At 40.7% G+C, this 23,520-nt stretch overlaps 1 protein-coding gene across 4 annotated transcripts in view; it reads left to right on the top strand.

Annotated features, from left to right (window-relative positions):
• Nucleotides 1-23,520, top strand: part of mta3 (metastasis associated 1 family, member 3) — a 29,540-nt gene that overhangs the window by 920 nt on the left and 5,100 nt on the right. For 2 of the 4 annotated variants that reach the window (XM_027289385.1, XM_027289384.1), the window contains 17 exons: nucleotides 1,983-2,050; nucleotides 3,151-3,244; nucleotides 6,771-6,897; nucleotides 7,038-7,101; nucleotides 8,023-8,140; nucleotides 8,808-8,910; nucleotides 10,108-10,207; nucleotides 10,307-10,495; nucleotides 12,002-12,076; nucleotides 13,589-13,647; nucleotides 13,815-13,933; nucleotides 15,356-15,513; nucleotides 16,512-16,734; nucleotides 18,443-18,535; nucleotides 18,646-18,807; nucleotides 19,375-19,406; nucleotides 19,494-19,612. In XM_027289385.1, coding sequence (XP_027145186.1) covers nucleotides 1,983-2,050; nucleotides 3,151-3,244; nucleotides 6,771-6,897; nucleotides 7,038-7,101; nucleotides 8,023-8,140; nucleotides 8,808-8,910; nucleotides 10,108-10,207; nucleotides 10,307-10,495; nucleotides 12,002-12,076; nucleotides 13,589-13,647; nucleotides 13,815-13,933; nucleotides 15,356-15,513; nucleotides 16,512-16,734; nucleotides 18,443-18,535; nucleotides 18,646-18,807; nucleotides 19,375-19,406; nucleotides 19,494-19,612 — 1,903 coding nt within the window. Of the gene's footprint in view, nucleotides 1-1,982; nucleotides 2,051-3,150; nucleotides 3,245-6,770; nucleotides 6,898-7,037; nucleotides 7,102-8,022; nucleotides 8,141-8,807; nucleotides 8,911-10,107; nucleotides 10,208-10,306; nucleotides 10,496-12,001; nucleotides 12,077-13,588; nucleotides 13,648-13,814; nucleotides 13,934-15,355; nucleotides 15,514-16,511; nucleotides 16,735-18,442; nucleotides 18,536-18,645; nucleotides 18,808-19,131; nucleotides 19,240-19,374; nucleotides 19,407-19,493; nucleotides 19,623-23,520 lie in introns of those variants that run through there. The other 2 variants (XR_003463963.1, XM_027289386.1) reach the window with 2 other exon arrangements.

Genomic DNA, 23,520 nt, shown 5'->3' with positions numbered 1-23,520 from the left:
GGCTATCGCCACACCATCCACCTACTTTCAGCTACAAGTTATAAGCGATTATCGAAATCGCCTTCAAGTGGGAGCTACGCTAGCTTGTTAGCAGTCTGCTGGAATTCACCATTTAAAATTATAGTCCTCGATTCATGGCGTCGATGCGTCGGGGTCGGATTAAAAAACCTTACACCTCTTATTCTCACCTACTCGGGCTTCAAACTCACAGTACCGGCCGTGTTTTTAAAAGCTTAAATGTCACACGTGTTTGACAGGTTACAAACATAAACAATATGCGCCTTTGCCCGGGTGATATAAAGGGCAACAGTTTATCACTGGAGTTACAGTATGCATGTGTATGTATCAGCTTGTTGTCCATATGGTCACCTCAACTCACCTCCACCTCCTTTAACTTAAAACCTGATGGTGCATTTAGGTACTTTTATATTATATACTTAAAAGTAGTCCTATTTTTAAATATATATATAGATCATATATATAATAATATATTATATATATATATATATATCTAATATAAAACATCTGACTATATAGATAACTGACATCATTTAGATTAGATATACTTTATTCTTTATTTAATTTACTTGGTACAGCAGCAGAGGAAAGTGTAGCATACACTACAGAATTAGAGAAAGTAGAAAAGGCAAAAAAAACAAAAAAACAATCAACCTTCAAACAGACAAGTACTGAGGATATAAGAGGCATGATGTATAAAAAGAGTATTGTAATGTAAAGTGACCATAGTGTAAGAAATATTGCAAAGTAAGTGACCATGATACAAATAATATTATTGCAAGAGTAGTGACCATAAAATAAATAAATAAATATATATATATATTTGACAGCTCTGGCTCATGAAGGGAGTGTTTATCTGTGCTGAAGTTTTCCAAACTTACTGTATATTTTAAGCTGATTTAAGCCTCAGTGAAGTCGTGTTAGTGCTCATTTTGTTATCGATAGACTTTATTAATGCCACACTGGTGGAAATTCACTTATTAGAGCAGCTCACAGTATTCAAAGTGCATGAGAAAAATGTTCCTGTACATGCTGTGTGAACCTTTCAGTGCACGTATAATTACCTTGACCTTTTTTTATTTTCGCCGTGGTGCCTTATCATTATAATTAATGGTCTTTATGTTTGTCTTGTGACCCCGTTCTTTACACTTTCTTTACATTTACTCAGGTGTTTCTATTCTTGGCTCTGCTGTAGCCGCGAAACATTATTTCCTCAATGGTATTTATAAGAAATGACTCTCAGTATGTTTCCAAGTCAGTTTCCTCTTCCTCAGTTTAGTTTTTAGTGAGTTGGGAACAAGCTGTAACCTCTGAGGTGAAGCCAATGTGGAAGTGCAGTTCCTCAAACATCCACTCGATGCTGGCTACAGATCGTACATTGTCTATTCTTTAGACTGTCAGTGGTTATGAATGCCATGGTGTTTGCATGTATGTACACTCCCTGATCACAGGTATACATATATATATTAATGCCAGATATTCTCCATTAAGGATTATAATGCTAAGTTGGAACTGTTGGTGAAAAGTGAACTCAATTACAGGTTTATTATTGAATTGGAGGTGGAACTGGACTGATCTATTGCCCCACATGTCTGTAAATGGAGCGGGCACAACTTCAGAAACACCTTTTGAATATAACGCAGTCCAGTTCAGCACCACTGCAAGCCACATATAGTTTATGTTTAGTTAATTAATACCTCTGTGACTGCGCCATTAAAAGGGTGTAATTCATGACTGAGCTCCTGTATTGAATGGCATTTGATTGACTGATGTATACCTAATGAAAATGATAATAATATTATTACAGTGAACTTTATTGTCCAGCCAAGACAGACTAATCTAAACAAAAACATGTCCGTTGACATGGGCGTGAAAAGTCACCACTCAGTGTGTCGTTTTCACTTGGTTTCACAGGCTAATACTGAATTTCAGTGAACTGATCAGAAATATCTTTTCTGTTGCAGATTATGTATTTTTTGAGAACTCCTCCAGTAACCCATACCTGATCCGCCGGATAGAAGAACTAAACAAGGTAATGAGGCATTTGCAAGTTATTTGTGTTTAGTGTGTGTGTGTGTTTTATTCCTTTTTATGCCTGAGGGCGAATAGGCAGGATTCCTCTCTTGCTCCTGTCCCCGCCCGGTCTTTGTAATGCTGTGTGCATTTTGTGACTAGAAGTGTTCATTATGTGGTGCGTGACAGGTGTTCCACGGCCTATTAACTGCCGTTGATATTATAGGACGCACCTGTCGGATTAGACGTACAGGTGGGGTTGATCATTGTAATGAACACTGATGCAGCTCGGGTAGCTTCGGACTGAATATTAGTGTATCCCAGCTTTGAAAAGCAGCACGGTCTCGTGTTTTTCTGTCAATATTTGAGTAGTTGTAACGTGTTTTAACTTATTTCCTTCGAGTTAAGAACATGACCAAAGCCTCCTCTGACTTTTTTTTTTTGTTTATATACTTGCATGTTAGAAAAGCTTTTCCTGTGTTGCATTTGTACCAAGATACTCTGATAAATTTGTGTCGTTATCAGATGGCGTGGGTGGGAAAATGTCAGATCAGTATCAGCCTGTGAAAAAGGCTATACACTATAAAATAAAGACAGCATACGTGAGTATAATAAATGATAAAGGGGGTGGATTAAATAACAGGAGCTCTATGCAGAAAATACTGCCTGTATGTTAAGGTTTATTAAACATAGATTGTGGCTTCGTATTGCCATATATCATGAGGTGTTCCTCTTATTTTGTCCATATCCTTCAGTCGAACGCTGGAATTAAATACACAAGCTATTACCTACAACCTCATTTTTGAAAAGCCGCAAAAGTTGGAAACAGTTTTTTTTTTTTTTTTTGCAAACCTCGCACTCCCACATCCATTCACTCTCCATCAGTCACAGCATTTAATAGTAGCTGAGTCTTTAAGCCTGTCGGCCTAATTACACAGCAAGACAATCAATCAATCATGTGATCAAAAGCGCTGTTGCTGCCCTGGTCAGCCTGTCATAGCAGCAGAGCTTGACGAGCACACAAAAGGAGCCAGGAGTCTCTTGGGAAATTAGAGGTTTGTGCGGGGAGGTGTCGCCACCTCTTTCAGTTAACCCGACTCCCTCTGCTCTCTGTTTCAGACGGCCAGTGGGAATGTGGAGGCCAAGGTGGTTTGTTTCTACAGAAGGAGAGACATCTCCCACAGCCTCATCCAGCTCGCAGACAAACATGCAAGTGAGTAATAACTCCTGTCGCGAAGTTTGAGTTTCTTTTATCAAGCAGGAGACAATGCAGTTTCTTCAGAATCTGTAACACAAAACTCAAATGTAGAGCTCAAAAGGTGAGTGGATTAATCAATCAGTCACCGAGCAGATAATATTTGGCACCAATTTGTATGATCAACTTTCTTTGAAGTCACTTTTCAAGCATAAATTTGCTCGTTTTAGCTTCGCAAATGCTCTTTTCTCTCGTGTACATCATTGTAATTGGAATATCTTTGGGTTTTTCCCTCTTACTAAATTACTTACGAAGTAACAAGACCAGTAATGTCACCCTGGGCTCTGGGAAATTGTGATGGTGTTTTGTTTTTCTCAAAGATAAGGTAAGACAGACTTAATTGATTCCACACTGGGGAATTTACTTGTTCCAGCAGCTCAAAATACACAAGGTGGATGACACCCTGGTGGCTCAACTGGTAGAGCAGGCTCCCCACGTACAAAAGGTTGAGTCCTTCTTCCATCGGTCCAGTTAGGACTCCAGCCTGTGGTCCTTTGCTGTGCGTGGTTCCCCATCTGTCTCCCTGCTTTCTTGCCCGTCTTCAGCTCTCACAAGTTGAAAGCTGTCCGGAGTTACCAGCGAGTCTTTCAGCCACGTATCTGCGATGCTACACTCTCGACACTCCCTCTGTAGCCTGGTTAGCGCTGTTAGCTCCTCCATCTCATTGGGGAGATATCTTACATTCCCCCTGATAACAGACAGTACTCATGGTGTGTACCGTGTTTTCTGTTCATTTTCCACCGTTCTCCCTGACAGAAAATGTCATTATGGGCTTTCAGCCGCATGTCAGTCAGGCAGACATTTCCAGCTGGGTTTCTCACTTAGCATGTCCTTCGTACACATTTACGGCCAGTATAATGTTGTTTTTCTGTTTATTTAATGTCGTCCACCGCTCCAGAGTGGATCCATTTGGTTACGTAAATAGGCGCTCTGGTGCTATTTGTATTTATACATCACATTTATTTCTCAATTACTTTTTACAGGGAAGGAAGGGTTGGAGGGGTAGTGTGGCTGTCTGAGAATGAAGGAAAGGAAGGTGTCGTTATCACAACAACACCTGTTCTGTGTGGGAAGCCTCCTACCTGTTTACATGTTTCACTTCCCATCCTTTGGTCAGAAAAAAACAAATTATTGATCGACATAAATGGACATAAAAAAACTCCCCTCTGCCAAAGCAAACCTACAACTTTTAGGAGCACATATGAGATGAGGAGTAAACAACAAGAAACCCAGCCCGAGAACGATTCATAAAGTTTACATGACTGAGTCTCAGCACTGACAGGAAAGACGGGAATGTGTGGCTGAATACTCTCCTCTGTGTGGTCACAGCATTTGTTGTAAACCAGTTTGGCCGAAAGTCTGTCAACATAAAGAAAGCTTAAGCCTAAAACCATAAACCATACAATATGCAGGGACATATGTGTTCGTCGCAGCACTGTGCCAATTAAACAAGCTATTTTTGAGTCAGTCGTTTTCCAGCTGGTCAGCAGAAGAGACAGAAACAACAATAAAATTTAACACTGCCTACTACACTTTAAAAAAAAGAGACAGAAAGAATTCACACAATTTATGGCTCAGATTAGTTCAGGGGGATACAAAGGGACAGCCAGTTTACAGAAATAAAACAGAACATGAAGAGTTTGTAGGAGTCAAAGCTGAAGCGTCTGTGCTTTTTTTAAAAACTACTGATCAACAAGACATGTTTCCATAAACGTATCTTATGCACATTTTGAAGCATCGCAGTAGAAATGTTTGATTCGAAAAAAACGTTTTTACACTCGTTTGAGGTTTGAAAAAGAGTTAATTTGCTTAATGGGAGATTGAAACACTTTTTTTTCTGATCTAGCAAACATTCAACTCGTTGTGCGTCAGTGTTTGTCAACAGTAAATAACTTTTTATTTCCCCTGCTTCCCGCACCGCCGCAACCTAAACTACCTCCACTCAATTAAATGGAAAAACCTGCGTTTTTAACCGCAGCGTCGAATCCTGTCTGAATGTGCCCTAACACATCCATGATCGCTCCACAGAAAAAAAAGTAATATCGCAAGTATCTCATTATAATAAATTTATTGCTCAAAGCATCCAAAAATTAGGTTTGATAATAACTCAACAGAGTCTGTGGCTGCTTCCTCGTTACATTTATCATCTCATCCACTGACAAAATGTTGAAAAATGTCTGCGTCTTGCTCTGAAGACCTATAAATTAGCAGCCGCTAACCTCAGGTACACATAAGAGGTAGACTTCCTGTAGCTGGCCTCCAGTGGTTTGACGGTGGAAAGCTTTCAGCGTGCAGCCAAAAAAACAAAACAAAACAACAACTTTCCATTAGCTGTCTTTACACAGCAATGACAGCTCTTATGTATCAAAGAAGAGCCGATCAGAAAACAGCGAGGCCGCTATCTGTTGAAAGTAACATAATGTAGGAGTGGAGCTCCAAAATTGAGAGAGATTAAAATCTGTCCATAAAGCAAGGCTTTAACCAGAGACACAGTATACTCAGTGCTTATCGGAGGATCGTACAGCATCCCTCACACCTTCAGATGTTTGAACTGAATTGGCTCTGTCCAATGATGCATGTGTACAAAGGTTAGAAAGTAAGCTGGGGGTTTATCTCCTCTCTTAAACAAGTGCAACACCCTCGAGGAAAGATCTTTGTATGATTCATGCCCCACTCTGTGGCGTTTTCGCCTCACCTTCGAGTGTGGCCGGTCAGAACAACCTTAGACTTTTGTATCCACATATCCTTGTAGATCTGTTTTAAGGATTTAGCTCTGACAGAGTAGGACCATGTTGCCAGGCCTTGGTGGAAATGCACATGGTCACAGCCAGTCACACCACACACACACACGATACTGAGGTTTGGGTTACGCTGAAATAGAAACAGTTCGTATGACGTGTCTGACCACGAGATGGCTCTTAGCTCCGTTCTCACCGCTTTACAGTCGGCCAGTAACAGTCAGACAGGGTTGTCAGCTCTCGGAAAGTCTCAGAAAGGTGTGTGTGGGGAGGGGTTTTCCAACGATGGTAACTAACTGGCAGCTTAAAATTTGATATACGTAGCTTGTGAAACAACTGGTGTAACAATAGGTAGTTGCCAGTCTTATTATTAAATATATTCCTGCACTGTGTAACTGTGTTATAAATTGTTTATGTGCTGACTCATCTGCAGGAAGCCAGTCCAATATTTATGGACCTCACTGTTTTAAAGTTTCTAGTAATAGTCTGAGCATAATAGCTTGGCCGTCTTTTAATGGATGGCAGCAATCGTTTGTGATCACAAAGCCCTTGAGAGTCATTTCACCCGCCTATTGTTTTATAACTGAGGATGGTGCAGTTATGAGATAGCATTAAGTCATCTTGTATAAAATTTCACAGGCAGATGGGTGAATTAGGTGCTGGTCTTTGTTATGATGAAGCCGCTGTCATGGTTCTTCATCATTAATGTGTTTTCTGATTTTGTTTCCTCTGTTTGCCTTTTGCAGAGGAGTTGGAAGAGGAGAAGGAGAGCCCGACAGAGACAGATCTCACAGAAAAACAGAAACACCAGCTTCGCCACAGAGAGCTCTTTCTCTCCCGGCAGTATGAGAGTCTACCCGCGACACACATCAGGTACTGTACACACCTCGTTGTCTGCAGGCAGTGCCCATGGACAGTCACCCATCCAGCCGCGAACAAGACAAATCGAGCGCTGCTCACTTCCTGTGTCTGTGTTTTACATGACGCCTTTTCCCTCCCCCTCTCCATCTTAGGGGGAAGTGCAGTGTCGCATTATTGAACGAGACCGAAGCAGTTCTTTCATACCTTGACAAAGAGGTGAGTCAGAGGAAAGAAAACTTGATTTGTCATCACTTATTGGTTTGTGTTTGTCCTGGCAAGTGTTGTCCTACTTTATGTGCTTTTTCCATGTCAGTTGTCAACGGAGAGAAAAATGTAGTAGGGCCGCAACTAACTAATTGATTTCATTGTTGATTAATTTAATTTATCGTTTGGTCTATAAAATGTAGGAAAGTAGTGAAAAATATGCAGTGCGATTTTCTATCGGACATGATGATGTGGTCAGATGATTTGTCACCTCAAGGCTAAAACAACAAGTTAATTATAACATAAGACAAAAAAAGTCAAAGTGAGATCCTCAAATTAGAGATGCTGGACCCAGAGTATATTTGGAAGTTTTGCAAAAAAAACAAACTCAAATAAATTCCATTTAATTTCATTTATATAGCACCAAATCATAAGAGTATCTCATGAAACTTTCCATACAGAGCAGACTGTCTTTATATTATCATTTACCGAGACTCAACAATCCACACCACGAGCAAGCACTTGGCGACAGTGTCAAGGAAAAACTTAATAGAGAGACACAGATGCACAGCCGCAATACAATATAACTTCAAACTTTAATAAAGCTATAACTAATGATAATAATGGTATTTGTCGTAGATGTCAAGCAGGACCACAGCAGCAGGCTTGACCAATCACCGATATAGGCGTAGCCGTGATCCATGAGTACATGAAACAAGAAAAAAACAAAAAAATTAGTAACCGATTATCAAAATATCTGCACGTTGTTCTGTCGAGATATAGAAAAGCAAAGCAGTTATACAACAGCTGAAGATTACAGGTTTACCAAGAGAATGTCTTGGATTCAGATGTATAATAGAGAAGTAACTGAGTTTGACATTTGTGCCTGTGTCTTTAAAATATGGAGGCTGATTGGTGTGTTGTTTTCTTCAGGATACGTTCTTCTACTCACTGGTGTACGACCCGACACAGAAGACGCTTCTGGCCGACAAAGGAGAGATCAGAGTGGGACCGCGCTTTCAGGCAGACGTACCTGAAATGCTACAAGAGGGTCAGTGAGAAGTGCATGTGATTCACTGAACGTGAATTTAATTAGACCTACAAGTTTTGTTGTGTAGAAACTTTTTTTTTTTTTTACAGCAGAGAGAGGTAGCTGATGTTTGAAGAGGTGAGATTATACCGTAATTAGGAGCTTTTTTTTCTTCCAATAAACTTCTTGTTTATAGATCATCCACACTTTATAGGAACAGTTACTTAAATTGTTTCATGATTGACTTGATAAGCCGCTTTCACTCATGCAAATCTTCTACATCAGGGATTAATGGTAACTTGAGTCCAGAAAAGTTGACGTATGGAGAAGTTTTTCTTGCTGGTGTAAACAAAAGTTGATACATTTCTACATTAAACATGCATTAGAGATTTCTTTGTTGCCCACTTGGCCCTGAAAGCCTTTCTTGGAAGCCATAAAGCTATAAATTCTTAATAAATAAAACATATTGGACAGACCATCATACATTATGTGGATATTTTCAGGTAATATCAAATGATGTGCAGACTTTAAACTACTAGCTCTACCATAAAAGTTAATACAGCAATCTCCCGGCTTCAAAGTCATGATTACATTTTAGCAAATAACCATATTATGCTGTTTCTTCGCCTTCGGGCTGCGTTCAAGCTCCCGCACTGTGTGTAAGCTGTCTCCTCTGTGTATCCTGCAGGTGAGGCAGATGACAGGGACCAGTCCAAGTTAGAAGAGAAGCTGTGGGATCCAGAGTGTCCACTCACCAACAAACAGATAGACCAATTCCTAGTGGTGGCACGGTAAGACCTTTCACCTTTAGACACTGACATCCTCCTGACCATATTGACAAAACTGTGTCATAGAGCAGCGTGTTAAGAACTTGAAAACGTGAGACGAGGCTAATTTATATCTATTAATTGTTTTTGTCTAATTGTCTAGTTATTTATAGTCATACATATGATCATGATCATAAGTCAATTCAGTGACGTTTAATGTTTTACTGCACTGATGTTATTTTAGACAATACAGTTTATTGTTTATTTAATATTTATTTATCGTTTGATGTTGATTGATGAATATCTTTGTCACACGAGTTTGATAACCACGTTTAAGGAACTGTTTATTCATTTATTTATAGAAAAACCAACAAACAGATTAAACAATTCCTATTAAAGTATTATGGTACCCTAATACTCCAGACAGGATCTGGCACAAATGGTCAAAGACCAGTCAAACCTCCACAGTCAGCCTGAAATGTCTCTGTAACTGAGACTATCAAAGTGGATTCATGGACTAAACTCTGATACTCTACCTGCTCTGGCTTTGTTTTTTTTCATGTACCCAGCTTCTAAATCTGAGTCTGACTCACAATTTATGCTGCAAAATAGTGACACGAAGAAGTTTAATTTGGTTTGTGTCCGATGGTTTGAGAGAGAGAAAGCCAGCAGGGGTTGGGAGACATGGACAGTGAATGAGAGGAAGCGAGCGCTGGTATCAATAAAATCTGTTAGTCAGTGAAATAAAAAGTTATTTCCTGATTGACATCCTCAAATAGACACACCACTGGACAATCATGCAGTGCCTGATCCTGTCCGAATGCAACTTAAGAACCCTCATTGTTATTTTCCTTTGTTTGCAGATGATGATAATGTAAATTTAATTGCGTCGTTATGTATTGTTCTCAGAAACACATGTGAATTTATCACAGTTTATTTTTAGATAAAAAAAAATTGATGAGAACTGAATTAAAATTTAATAATACAAAGATTTATGTTTAAGTCAGTAGAAATATTCTAAATTATTGTGTTCAACTTGTAATTGGCTCATTTGCTTCATAAGAAAAATGTTTATTTTTCTATAATAACCAACAAAAAACAATGAGCCCACCTAAAAAAGATGTTTAATTATGCTGTGATGAATCTTACTGTGTGTTTTGTGTGTATATATATATATATGTGTGTGTTCTGTATGGTTGTTTATGTGTGTGTTTCTTTCAGGGCGGTTGGGACCTTTGCTCGAGCGTTGGACTGCAGCAGTTCAGTTAGACAGCCGAGCTTACACATGAGTGCCGCTGCAGCCTCACGAGACATCACACTGGTGAGTTGCACACGCACTCAAACCCTGCAGCACCTGATCGTGACTTTAATGTGAGATTATAACCCCGCCACCCTACTGTTCTGTGTCCGCCGGTTGCAGTTCCACGCGATGGACACGCTCCATCGCCATAATTACGACCTGTCCAGTGCGCTGAGTGTACTGGTCCCAGCGGGTGGCCCGGTGCTCTGCAGGGACGAGATGGAGGAGTGGAGTGCCTCGGAAGCCGCCATGTTCGAAGAGGCGCTAGAGAAATACGGCAAAGACTTCAACGACATCCGACAAGACTTTGTAAGTGTGTGTTCATAACCGCACCCACAGTCATGTCAGTCACGATTAGTAGAACATCAGTCATCTGCAGCAACTTCACCTGATGCTTGCTCCAAAAAAATATTTCAATGTGTTGCTTGATGTAGTTATTTGTAGTGCTCAGGTATTTAGCTCACCCAGCAATTAGGGCACTTTAAAACAAGATCTGGCGCTGTGCCAAAAACAGTGATCTGTGGTGAAGAAGTTGAACCGGATTCAACTTCTATAAAAACACAGCCTGACATCAAACTGTCAACACCGCTGTTTACACTGCAAAACAGAGACACAAAGTTTCCTTTAGTTTGTGTCTGATGGTTTAAGAGAAAGCGATTAGTGGTCTAGAGACGTAGACAGTGAATGAGCGTAGAGGACTGCTGATATCGATAAAGCAGGTTAATCAGTGAAATAAAAAGATATTTCCTGATTGTTTCACAGCGGTTACATTCAGCACAAATAGACACCGCCTTCCTCACCCCCACACACAGCCGCCCTACCCTGATCCTGTCTGAATGTGGCTAATCTTTTTCTTCCTGGTCGCCTGAAAAACCCGAATGTAATGAGGTTTGTTTACCCTCGTGAGACAAGAAGAACAGGAAAAACATTCAACATTTCAAAACATCCAGTTTTTCCTCATTTGAGAAATTCGATATCTTGTTTAAATAGTAACTTAACACTAAATCCACTTCTTCACTTTCATTGTTTAAGCATGAAATGCTCACTCTGTAGGATTGCAATTAGGCTGTTCAGAGTCGGTTGTTTCACTCTTAGCTGAGAACGTCAGCTTGAATTCGGTCAGCTTGAATGTTAAAGTGTACTCCAATGTTGACACGACTCAAAGTTGGTGAATAAAAGTATGAAAACATTCTCAGATGAGTCCTCCAGCACCAGTATTTTGTTGGAAAATGTGGCTTTTTTCTAACACAGTTAATTATGCCGCAGACATGATTTGAGACGTTTCTATGGATGTATTGATAGTTCCTCCTCCTCAGTCAGAGTTTGTCTCAATGGAAATCCATCATAGTCTGCATGAATTCAAGCTGACCACACAAACTCCACTGTGAAAGACAAAATAACCAGTTTTAACAGCTGCCTCTTAAACCTACAGGCGATGACTATTTGATTTTGTTGAACTTTCCTTCCCACCGTCTCCCTTTTCTGTACAGTAAAGGCAGGATATGGGTGTATGCAGTGGCACCAGGTGCTCATGAATACTTATTAAATGTGTAAATCACTGTGTGTGTGTGTGTGTGTGTGCGTGCCTGTCTGTGTGAGAGTGTGTGTTTTCGTCTGGAGCTCAAAACCAAGCAAAGCCCGTAGCTTTCAGCTTCTTTGGTCACGCAGCCTCTCGCTCATGAATATACATGAAGGCTTTCGCACCCAGATGGCAAGAACATGAGATATTAATATCATTAATTTGCTCTCTGTGCCTCTCTCTCTCTCTCTCTCTCTCTCTCTCTCCACACTTCTTTATTCTTCCCTCTTGTGAAGCTGCCATGGAAGTCTCTGACTAGTATCATAGAGTACTACTACATGTGGAAGACCACAGACAGATATGTGCAACAGGTGAGACAAATTCAGTATTTTCGAAACAACAAAGTATTTTTAAAAAAAATATTTTTTTTTTGCTGTGATGGAGTCAGTCATGGTAGGTTGAAGGTTGTTGAAAGTTACTGGGAAAATTCACTTCTCACGAAAAATACTCATGAATATAAATAAAATTTAAAAAAGTCAAAGCTAGTACAAGAGATAGGAAAATAATTACACTCAGTGTTTTATACTTAAACACATTTTGTGCACCCTCGAAGCCTGCCCCAAACATTTGTATGTTTATATGAGTGCAAACAAAACCTCTACTTTTTTATTTTTCTTTATTGATCAAACAAACATTTCCATACAATATATTTCATATATAGTACAATTTATACGTGGATTTAAGTTCTCCGTCATTCAGAGTTGACAGAGGCCACATACAAGATCAGTGTAGATCGGAGGAGAAAAAAAATGTTGGCTGATTTATTATTTATTTATTGACAGATTGTCACACTCTACAGCCAATGGTATTGTTTGTAGCAGTGGTCCCCAACCTTTTCCTAACTGCGGCCCGGTACTGATTGATCCACGGACCGGTACCGGTCCGCGGCCCGGGGGTTAGGGACCACTGGTTTATAGCACGTGTGCGCGTGACCAATGACAGTCCATGTAAAGGCAATTCTGAGATTTCTTTCAAAATTCATTAAATATGTTGGAAAATAGTTGCAGAAAACATGTTAAAGGACTTTGAACGATATATTACTCAAATGTGGAGTTAGAGGTTAAAACAGTTTTTCACCAGTTTTCAGTTCAGGATTTTGTGGGCGGTCCTAAAGGGTGGCTCGATGACACGCTGAGGCCACCCTGAGCATACCCCTGCACCCCTAGCACAGAGAGAAAGTTAGTCATGTCATTTCCTGAACTCATCTGACACATTTCAGCCGCTTCAAAATTGCTGCTCGACTACTCCCATGGGTGGGCGTAGCTTCAGCACACTCAGTGGACACCTAATTTTATAACATTGTTGTTGTTTTAATCATTCAAATTTGGCTGGGTGGTTAATGACACTTTCTTCTTTGGTCTGACAAACTCGGAACAAACATTTGTTTTTACTTTATTTTCTGACTTTAATCCTTCCCTGCATGTTAAATGCTCTTATCTCTAAAACTCCATGCATGCCCCCGTTAGTAATTCAGGTTTACAATACAATAAAAACAATAAACTGAAGTGAAGTGAACTTTGATGCAGAAAAGGCTTAGAAAATTGTCAAGAAGAGGTCACTCTGAACAAGAACATCAGCTAAATATATAACATGAATGCCAACTGTTTTCACTGAGTAGATTACAGTAGAAGAAGGGAAGCCCCACATTTGAGAGACAATGAGACATCGAATTATTATCTCCATAATCCTGCAGTCCTCTTTTCAGGCTGCCAATCAGAGTTATTTTGAAAGGTGTCAAACTGTCTGAGAGGATTTGTTTGAAGGACAACTGTTTGTTTAGTTTGTTATTAATGCATCAATCCACTGTGTTTCTCTCTGAGCAGAAGAGACTGAAGGCAGCCGAGGCAGAGAGCAAACTGAAGCAGGTTTATATCCCCACATAGTAAGTCACTTCAATCCACTCTGGTGTACTGTTGGCGGCTAGATGATCATTGTTTTATGCATAATTGATATGTTTTAATTTAAAGCAGCTGCAGTCAGTCTTAAATCTCGTAAATGTCTCTCTCTGAAGTTAAATCTCTTCCTCCTCCTTCATCTTCTCTCTGACAGTAACAAGCCCAACCCCAACCAGATCTCAATGACCAATGGCAAGATGGCGACAGTGAATGGAGCGGGCCCCGGTGCCTACCATGCAGCAGGCGGAGGCAGAGCCTGCGAGAGCTGCTACAGTGAGTTTAGTTTGCGTGTTTTTAAGGATTTCAGGTGTGAAATTGAATCCCAGGGTCAGTGAGCACTGGTCAGTTAGAAATGAAAGGGAAACGTATGCAGCGTTAGCGGCCAAGGGCTCTTTCTCACTGTTATCTGGAAGAAATACTTCAATTTAATTTTCATCATCACTGCTTGTCTGCTTAATTAATCTCGATAGCTGTTACTAATCCAATGTTCAATATCTCCCTTTGCTTTCAGTTCTGCTTATCAGTTTCTGAAAGCAAAGATTAGACTTACTATGTTCCTAGGGCTAACGAGCGAAGAGTTCTTTGTTTATTTATTTTTATTTATTTGGTAAATTGTCAGAAAATTGTGAAAATGCCTGACAGACTTTAACAAGGTGGCGACGTCTTCAAATTGCTTGTTTTGTTTGGACCAACAGAAAAAACCTCCAAAATCTTTAATTTATGATAACATAACAGAGAAAAGTGCAAATCCTTATATTTAAAAAGCTGCAAACAAAGAATATTTTGGGTTTTTTGCTATGAGAAATTATTTTAGCGATTTAGTCTTTTATCCAAATTTCTGTTGTTTTTTTCTGTCAATGATAAATTCATTAATCGGCACCAAATGGCACAGCCGTCTCCACTACAGGGGTGTCTGCCAAAAAACGTGGCGACTCAGATGCTCAGATCAGTCAAAACCCTCCACAGTCAGCCCGAAATGTCTGAAGCTGAGACTGTCCAGGTGGATTCATGGACTAAACTCTGATGCACTACTTGTTGTGTTCTGGCTTTGTTTATTTCATGTACCCAGCTTCTAAATCTGTGTCTGACTCACAATTTACGCTGCAAAATAGAGACACAAAGAAGTTGTATTTGGTTTGAAAGAGAGCGCAAGCAGTGGTCGAGTGACATAGACAGTGAATGAGAGTGAGCGAGTGCCAGCATTAATAAAGTCAGTTAATGGGGGAAACAAAAATTATTTCCTGATTGTTTCAGAGCAGCTACATTCAATGTAGCCGCAACATCATCTCTGGTCTGAATGCAGCCTTAGTGTTATGTTCGTATTAGTAGAAGCTGAACTGCAAGTGTTCAATCTGTTAGACGCAGATAGGAATCACAAAATATGTCAGATTGGCTTCATTTCATGCTCAAATAAAAGCTGGAATCAGTGTTTGGCAGAATCAACAATACTCGATGTATACTCACATTTTCTTTTACCCTGCCCAGCAATACATTTGTGTGGACGGAGTTTCTTCAGACATTTAAGTCACTAAATATTTTGAGTCAATAGCAGACACGCTGCTAGACTTGATCTGATGCATGGACATTGATTAAATCATTTAGGGAGAGACTTGAGACAGTGGACGAGAGATCAATATGCTGAGTGTCTTTTCTCCAGTGCTTCTAATCTCATTAATGCGTTTCGTACATTAACAGCCATGCAGTCGGCCCAGTGGTACTCGTGGGGGCCTCCAAACATGCAGTGCCGCCTGTGCGTTTCCTGCTGGATGTACTGGAAGAAGTACGGAGGCCTGAAGATGCCAAGTAGAGCAGAGGGCCCAGAGGAGAGGACCTCCCCCAGTCCAGCAAGCAATGTAAGCTCAGTCACAAGGCACACCTAACCTCGTGATTTTTAAAGATTTAGAGGTCAGATTTGGGTTTGATTTGCATAGACACCTTATTTGTCTTAAGTAACTCTTTAACATGACATTGTTTAGATATTATTGCAGCAAAGGTACACATAATTGATTAATATCTCAGTGAAATGTTAGTGAGCACAATACCAGAACTCTGGAACACAGCGACATTATTAAAGTTATTGATTACACCTTTGCTTTTCTTGTCATGGAAAAAGGTTTATCATGGCCAACTTGTTCCACTAGATTTATTACACTCAGCTGCTACTAATATAACGCAGTCTAAGACAACAGCCCTGCAGTAAATCTTACACAGGTTATAATGTTCAGCTTTCAGTTAAACCATTTTGATTCAACTTGATGGTCATTTTGGAGGCCGTACCACATACTGTGGCGTCTAAAGTGATCATAACACCTCTCTAAAATTGTTTCAACAAAAACATTTAACCTTCATAAAGGTGGGATTTATCGCCGGGCTGCCTTATGTAGTAGTTCTAGCTAGGTGTAACCACTGACAGTGTAAAGAGTGGATCTCGTATCCGTGGCGAAGTTAAAAATTTTGGTGCCATCTTGGCAGTCTTGCCTCTTCTGCCTCCCGGCTAATCTGCAAATCGGCAAACACGTGGATCATCTGTGGCGCTGAGGCGGCCTGAATGATGCCTGGGTGTTTAAAAAAAAAAGCATCATTCAGCCGCCTCAGGTCCAATGATCAATGATCCACATCTTTGCTCATTTTTAGATTAGCCGGGAGGCAAAAGAGGCAGGACTGGCAATGTGGTAGCGGCCAGAGCCACAGATTTTGAGCTTCAGAAACCTGTCCATACTTTAAACGGCTCCAACTTTGGCAGAAATTGTTTTGTGCTTGTAGGACAGCATCGGGAACGTGACAGTGGTACGACTGTGTTAAGTGGCCTCTTCTCTGTCTTTCCTTCCATCCGTCCTTCCCTTCTTCCCAGGAGCCTCGCTCACGGAGTCACGGCCCTCGCCAGTCCAACCACATGGTGCCGATGCGAAACAGCGGCAGCCCCAAGTCCTCCATGAAGACCAAGCAGGCTTTCCTGCTGCAGGCCACCCGCCTCACCAAGCTGGCCCGGCACATGTGCCGTGACATCATCAGGCTGCGCCGTGCTGCGCGCCGGCCCTTTGTCCCCATTAACTGTGGGGCCATAAAGGCAGAGTGTAAGAGCTCTTTCAATTCCTCCTAACTTCTGCCACATGGACACACACACACACCTACAGACAACACACACACACACACTCAGCACCCTTCCTCACCCTGACCGCCCCACCATCAGCCCCCATCTCTGCCCCCCATCCCCCCTCCTGTCTGTCTCTCTTTCTGTTTTTATTATTATTGTTATTATTATTATTTTGTTTTTTGTATTCTCCCACCCCGTTTCCAATAAAGACTGCCTGTCCTCATAACTTTGAGTTTTGATCATCTTTTCATTCGTGTTTTTTGTTTTTGTTTTTTTCTTTTTATTCTGTTACAGTCGCCGTGAACTGAAACACACTCATAGGTTAAACAGGGCTATTTACACACCTGCACACACACACATAATAACTGATTTTAGCTCCTGTCATTAATAAGTAGAATGTAATAGGATCCAATACTCTAGTCTGAGCCATATATTTGCTGAAGTTAGACGTAGAGAAAATATTTTACTAAGAGAAGCTCTATTTTGCACAGCGCCCCCCCCTCCTCCTCTTCCTCGTCTGGTACAGGCGTGCTCACTCTGTGCTGTCAGCCACAAATGTTTATTGTAAATACCGAGCGTCGGCTTCAGTGTGCTTGCCATCACCATTTTTTTAATGCTGTGTTGTTGTTTTTTTGTGAGTGTAATAGACACAATGAAACATTAGACTGATGAAACTTGAAAAAACGTGAAGTAAGGACCTTATTTTTTTAACTAGCTGCTCTATTGACTTCTTTGCTGCTGGCTGCATCTATTCCCCCTGTAAGATCAGGCTTTTACCTCATAAGGAACCATCAACCGGGGCCGTGTCCTCTTGGACGGCCTCTCGCCATACCATCCACTCAGCTGTCCTCCTGTGTTCAGATCATGCAATATTCATATGAATCCATTATGTCGTAAATCCTGCGGACAGGATTTCAGAGCCATTCCCCCCCTCCTCCTCCTTCACTTTCATTTTCTAACAACTGTTGGCAATATTCTCATCTCATCTTCTACCTCTTTTTTTATTTTTGCTCTTTTCTTTTCATCACTGTGTGAGTGTGAGAGTAGACTTCCAATAAAGTCACACCTTGAAAGCATCTCTTCCGAGTCCTTGTGCTTCATGTGTCCCGTGTTATCTGTCCATCAACTTCACCACACTCAGAGGAACCATAAAGGCACGCCTTCCCCCCCTCCTCACCCAGCATGGACTCAACCTCCAGTGCCTGCTGCCATAATGCCTTCATGATTGAATGTATGTGTGTTTACAACATTTTTTTTGTGTTGTTGTTTGTGTGTGCATGTAAGCATGTGCTTACATCTTATGTGCATGTGGGAGAGATTATTCTTTAATGGACATGCCATCCTTTAAAGTAAGTCACCATATTAACACCTCAGAGCAATCTGCTCACGTGCATTGACTCCTGAGTCGTGCGTTGAAGCTCTGCGATCATTTTAAACCCTAAAATAGGTTTTTCATCTACGTCAAACATCTTTGTTGAAATCATAAACAACTTCAAGCTGATTTTTTTAATGTAATTCTGCAAACCTGGTTGGTTTTTCCTTGCATGAGTCTGCAGAAATGTTAAACAGTGTTTAGTATTCTTGGTCAGTCAGTGTCTCAGCAGATAGAGGGAGGCCATGCAGTCTAAGAGACACTGCACTTGTTTGTAAAATGTGTGTTTGTGTGTGTGTGTGTGTGTTTGGTTTAGACATGTTAAGGGTGTCCGAAGGGCAGGGGACTCGCCTACCCAAAACCAGAGCCGCCCAAAGGAGCACTCTGACCAGTGTTCTGCAGTTTCTAGGTAAATCAAACAGTAAAATGTGACTCCCATCACACTGAAATCAAAGAAATATAAAGTAGATGGTCTGTAGGAGGCGAGTTGATGCAGCTCCAGTGTGGTGTCTCTTCCAGAGTCCCGTCCGGCAGCCCACGCCCCACGCTCCCACCGCACCCCGGGCCTGCAGACGCCTCCCCCTCGACGCCTCCTCTCATCTCTCCCGCACGGCCCTCACGGCATGCTGGGAAAACGCAGCTACCATCACCACAGCAGGGCTGAGCCGGACAGGCGCTCAGGTATACACACACACAGATGCACGTTTGTTTAAGAAAAAAAACAGCTGATCCACCAAAGTTATTATGTTTTTTTAATAAGACTGTTATTGTAACTTAATCCTGCCTTAAAGCAGAAAGTCATTACTTGTATTACACCCCCCAAAAAAATTGGAAAATGCATCCGGTCCTGCTTTTTAAATAAGTTACTTCTGATGTGAATGAACCTTGAGGACCAAACAGTGTTGATATCCAATGTCCTTGTTATCCTTTTTGCTTGATAAAATCAAATTAGTGGAGATACACCCGGAGTTGATAACCTTTTCTGCCATTTCTTATCTAAACTAGCTCGTTGGAGAGAATGACAACTAATTCTAATGAAAACGAATCAGCAGATGGGGGTCATTTGGATAATTTGGATGATTCAACTTCAGTCTGACACTTTGTTTTTTATTGGTAACTTCACTATTTTTACTGAAATTGAAACACAGTCATTTGTTGCACCACTTGTAACTAGGAAAAAGTAATCAATACTATTCACAAGAGACAGATTTCCTCATGCATACTCCATCTTTTTTCATGATTTTGCAGAGAACCCAGCTACAACAAGTGGACCCCTCCTGGTAGGTGCCTTATACTTTTTATTTTTAATACTGGACGACGTCACTACTTATTAAAATAAAATCACATTTCACTGTATTTTTGTGCAGCATAATGGACGCAACAGCGGCAGTGGAAACACCCGGGGAGGTGTGATGATCCGCAAGAGACGCCCCAACTGGATCGATGCCCCCGATGACAGCTTCTTCCTTGTCACCCGGGAGACCAGGTAAGCAAAGGTGACCCTTTTCTGACCTCTGATTGGCTGACTGTGTATGTGTGTGTGTGTGTATGTGTGAAGGGAAATAAGAGATAGGAGGAACTGACAGAAAGGGCAGTTATTTTTATCCTGTGGTGACATCAGACAGCTGTGTCGTGACACAAACGATACAACACAACACATATGTGCTTCAATTCACATGGATCCATTAAGTTGGGAAGCCTGCAGAGTCTTGGTGTCATTATGCACCAGTTAAGAGTGTGTCAAAACACTAATATAGCTCATAAAGCTAAGAGCAGATCCTTGTTAAGAAATACACACAAAAAAAAACATTTTTGGCTATTCTAGGTTACCCTAAGCAGGTACAATGTAGATCTGGTAAGGCTAACAAGGATCTGCTCTTTGCTTTGGTGAATGTAAGATTTAGCAGCTTAAAGGTGCGAGAAGAATGTAACAGTATGACGCAATGACTGTATAAAGGATGGACAGCGTATGCGTGACGTCACCACGGGTTTCTGAAGAGCTGTTTCTAATCTAAAAATTGACAAAGACGTGGATCGTCGGTGGAACCAAGGCAGAGTGAATGGCGCCCAGGTGTTCAAACAAGCCATCTGTTATGGCACCCAACTTTCAGAGTGGCCTGAGACCAAAACAGTTTTTTGTACCAGGCTGTAAACATGTTTATTTCTGCTGTGAAGTTGGACATTTTAACATGGGGACTTTGACTCGTCCTGTAGCCAGCCTCAAGTGGACGTTTGAGGAACTGCAGTTTTTTGGCACTTCCAGACTGGCTTCACTTCACAGACACGGAGGTTGCTGCTTGCCAAATACCCAGAAAACTAGTGTCTAGTGTGTAGTTAATGTGCAAAACAAAGGTATCAAACATCATGTTATCATTGTCATTGAGTCAGCATTTAGCTTAAAGCCCTACTACCACATAATGACCGAGCTCTAAGCACAACTCTGCCCTCTTGTTAAATTCTGAATTGGTTGAGTTATTATAGTTCAAATTTATGATTTGATGATGCATTCAGCTGATGCTAATCTATATAAACATATATATATATATAAGCATATAAATGCATTAAGACAAGTATTAACCACAGTCACGTTTGAGCAAGCTTCGTTTGCAGCAGTCCATAGGGAAAGTAAAAGAGGTGGAACGCAATCTCTATCGTCTGACGATGACGAGATCTTAAGTTATCTGCACTTGTGCACACATCTGTTCACTTAGACGAACACAAACGTCATCATTTTCTCATATCAAGTTGCTAATCGGACTGCAGAGGAAGTCTTGGCCTGGATGTCTGTCATCTAAATCATCGTCAGGCTCAGACAATAGCCTATGGACCTCCGAGACTGAGTTGATGCTGAATGAAAATTAAATAAAAGCCATAACCAGCTCTTCACAGAATGTGATGTCTCAGCACCCTCCGATATTCTGCTTCCCACTAGCTGGCATCGATTTTTCTGCCTTGTAAACAAATAAGTTGCCTAAGACTGCAGCACACATCGCCTTTAAAAAAAACGAAATAACCCCAACAACATATTATTCATGATCAAATCATCAGTCTACATTTTATTATAGACATGATAGAATACACTGTTGAATAAACATGCATTTATGTTTTGCACATGAAAGAAATTCAGTTATTTTAGCTCACATTCACAGACACTCTTCTTCACACACTCATATGCACATAATGAGTCAATGTTTGCATGTCTGTATGTGAGAGAGAAAGATGTTCTTCCATTAGGCCTGTGTCTAAATGAGCCATGGCACCCGAGCCTCACAGCCGCCCTCTGACTGTCGGGGCTAAAATTAGAGCAGCTAACTGCTGCAGATGGGCCAGCGAGGAGCCAGGCACCGCTGGGCCTTGAGTGGAAATATCATTACCACATTAGCCATGGCTGTGCTTGTATGGATCACTCACTTAGCACTAGATCATGATGGCTGTGTGTTTGTCTTTGAGAGAGATAGCATCATTCTGAATGCTGCCCTTTGTTACACTACAGCCATTGCCTCTCCATGTTGAGACTTTTCAGAATAAAAGACATTAATAGATCCGATCTGAGAAATAAAAAAAGCTGCTGCTAATGAGGAATGGTCGGAAGTTTCATTCTCTCCCCTTCTCCATCTCTTTATCCCGATCTTTTTCTCCCAGTGTGACTAAGGATCATGACATCACTCCCACGTATTCATGGAGGCAGGAGAGACGAATGGAGACAAAAACAGAAAAAAAAAAGAAAAGAGCAAATTAACAGTTTTTGTAGCATAGGTTACGCAGAGAGTGTCATAAAACCTTATGATGAAGCTGATGAATAGTCAAAAAATTATTATAATACTGCCGATAATATGAATGACTGTACCTAATTTCACATGGTCATTCCTCCTTCCAGGAACTTTGACCATCTATAGAAAATTGTAGCACGAAAGGCAAAAAGTTAATGGATCAACAAGGTTTGGAAAATTTCATGGCAATTATTCCAACGGTTGTTCAGATATTTTAGTCTGTAACAAGCAGCAACCTCTGTGACTGTGAAGTGAAGGCAATGCCAAAAAGTACCAAAAACTGCAGTTCCTCAAACGTCCACTTGAGGCTGGCTACAGAACGAGTCAGTCTCCATTAGCTTCCATGTTAAAATGTCCAACTTCACAGCAGAAATAAACATGTTTACAGCCTGGGCTTAAAGTCATGCACAATTAACAGTATGGCCACTTTGATTGACAGGTAGGTGCCGTTACAGATCATGCTCATTGAGCACTCATTCAGCCCACCTCAGCTCCAATGATGATCCATGTCTTCGCTGATTTTTAGATTAGCCGGGAGGTGGAAGAGGCAGGACAGCCGAGATGGTGGCGGCCAGAGCCACCACACTCTGAACTTCAAAACAGCTCCTCAGAAACCTGCGGGTGTCGTCACGGATACTACGTCCATTCTTTATAATGTCAGTGGTCTGTACAAGTCGACTGGCCTATATTGCCATTCGTAGAATCAAGCAGCTAGCATGTCTAATACATGGTTACCAACAGTGCAAAAAAAAAATCAATAAAAACATGTTTTAAAAAGGGAGGTGGAGAAATACTGAGGTATTATATCACTGGCAGAAAGTAGCTTTTAATATATTTGTATTTGACTTAAGTATTTGCATACTTCTACATACTACTACACTGCATTTCAGAGGAAAATATTGTACTTTTTATTATACTGCATGTATATGTATATAAAGAACATACAATGAGATTATAGACGGATTGATTTAAAAATCAAATGATCCAATATTCCACCGGAAAAAACAAAAACAAAGATAAAAGTCCAAAAATGATTTATAAAGCAAAACGTTCTTCTTTCATACCTCATAAATCAGCTCACAACCCTTCAGATTTATCTTGTGACCCCTCGGTTGGAAACCATGAAATAAGATACCTAACTGTACGTAAAATATTATTTATAATAATAGTCATTTATAATAATGTCTTAGGAGACATTTTGCCGCAGGATGAACAGTTTCACTTTTGCTAATACTTCTGTTCTTTTAGTAAAGTAGAAGTAGAAGTAATGTTGGTGCTTTTACTAAGTAAAATTGGAGAAATAAGAGGACAAAGAATCAGGAATGAGAAGCATTAGAAAACAGAACGAGAGAAAACAGAAATGCAAATGAGACAGCTTGATATGTTTGAGCGTGGATTTACATGTTTGCTCTCCTCCACCGAACAGCCAACTGAACGGACAAACAGCAGAGTTTTAGATAATGTGCCACCAGAGCTAAATCTGTTCCTCTCTTCTCCGGTTTATATTCTGCTCTAACACTAAGTGACAATGTAAGTGTCATGCTGTGCAACAATCAATCTCAGGATTCATTGTATTTGAAAGATGTGTGTGTCGATGCACAACACTTTCATACACATCTACTGT

Source organism: Larimichthys crocea, chromosome XVI (genome assembly GCF_000972845.2).
Source record: "Larimichthys crocea isolate SSNF chromosome XVI, L_crocea_2.0, whole genome shotgun sequence".
NCBI lineage: Eukaryota > Metazoa > Chordata > Actinopteri > Sciaenidae > Larimichthys > Larimichthys crocea.
This window is presented reverse-complemented; position numbering and strand designations above follow the sequence as displayed.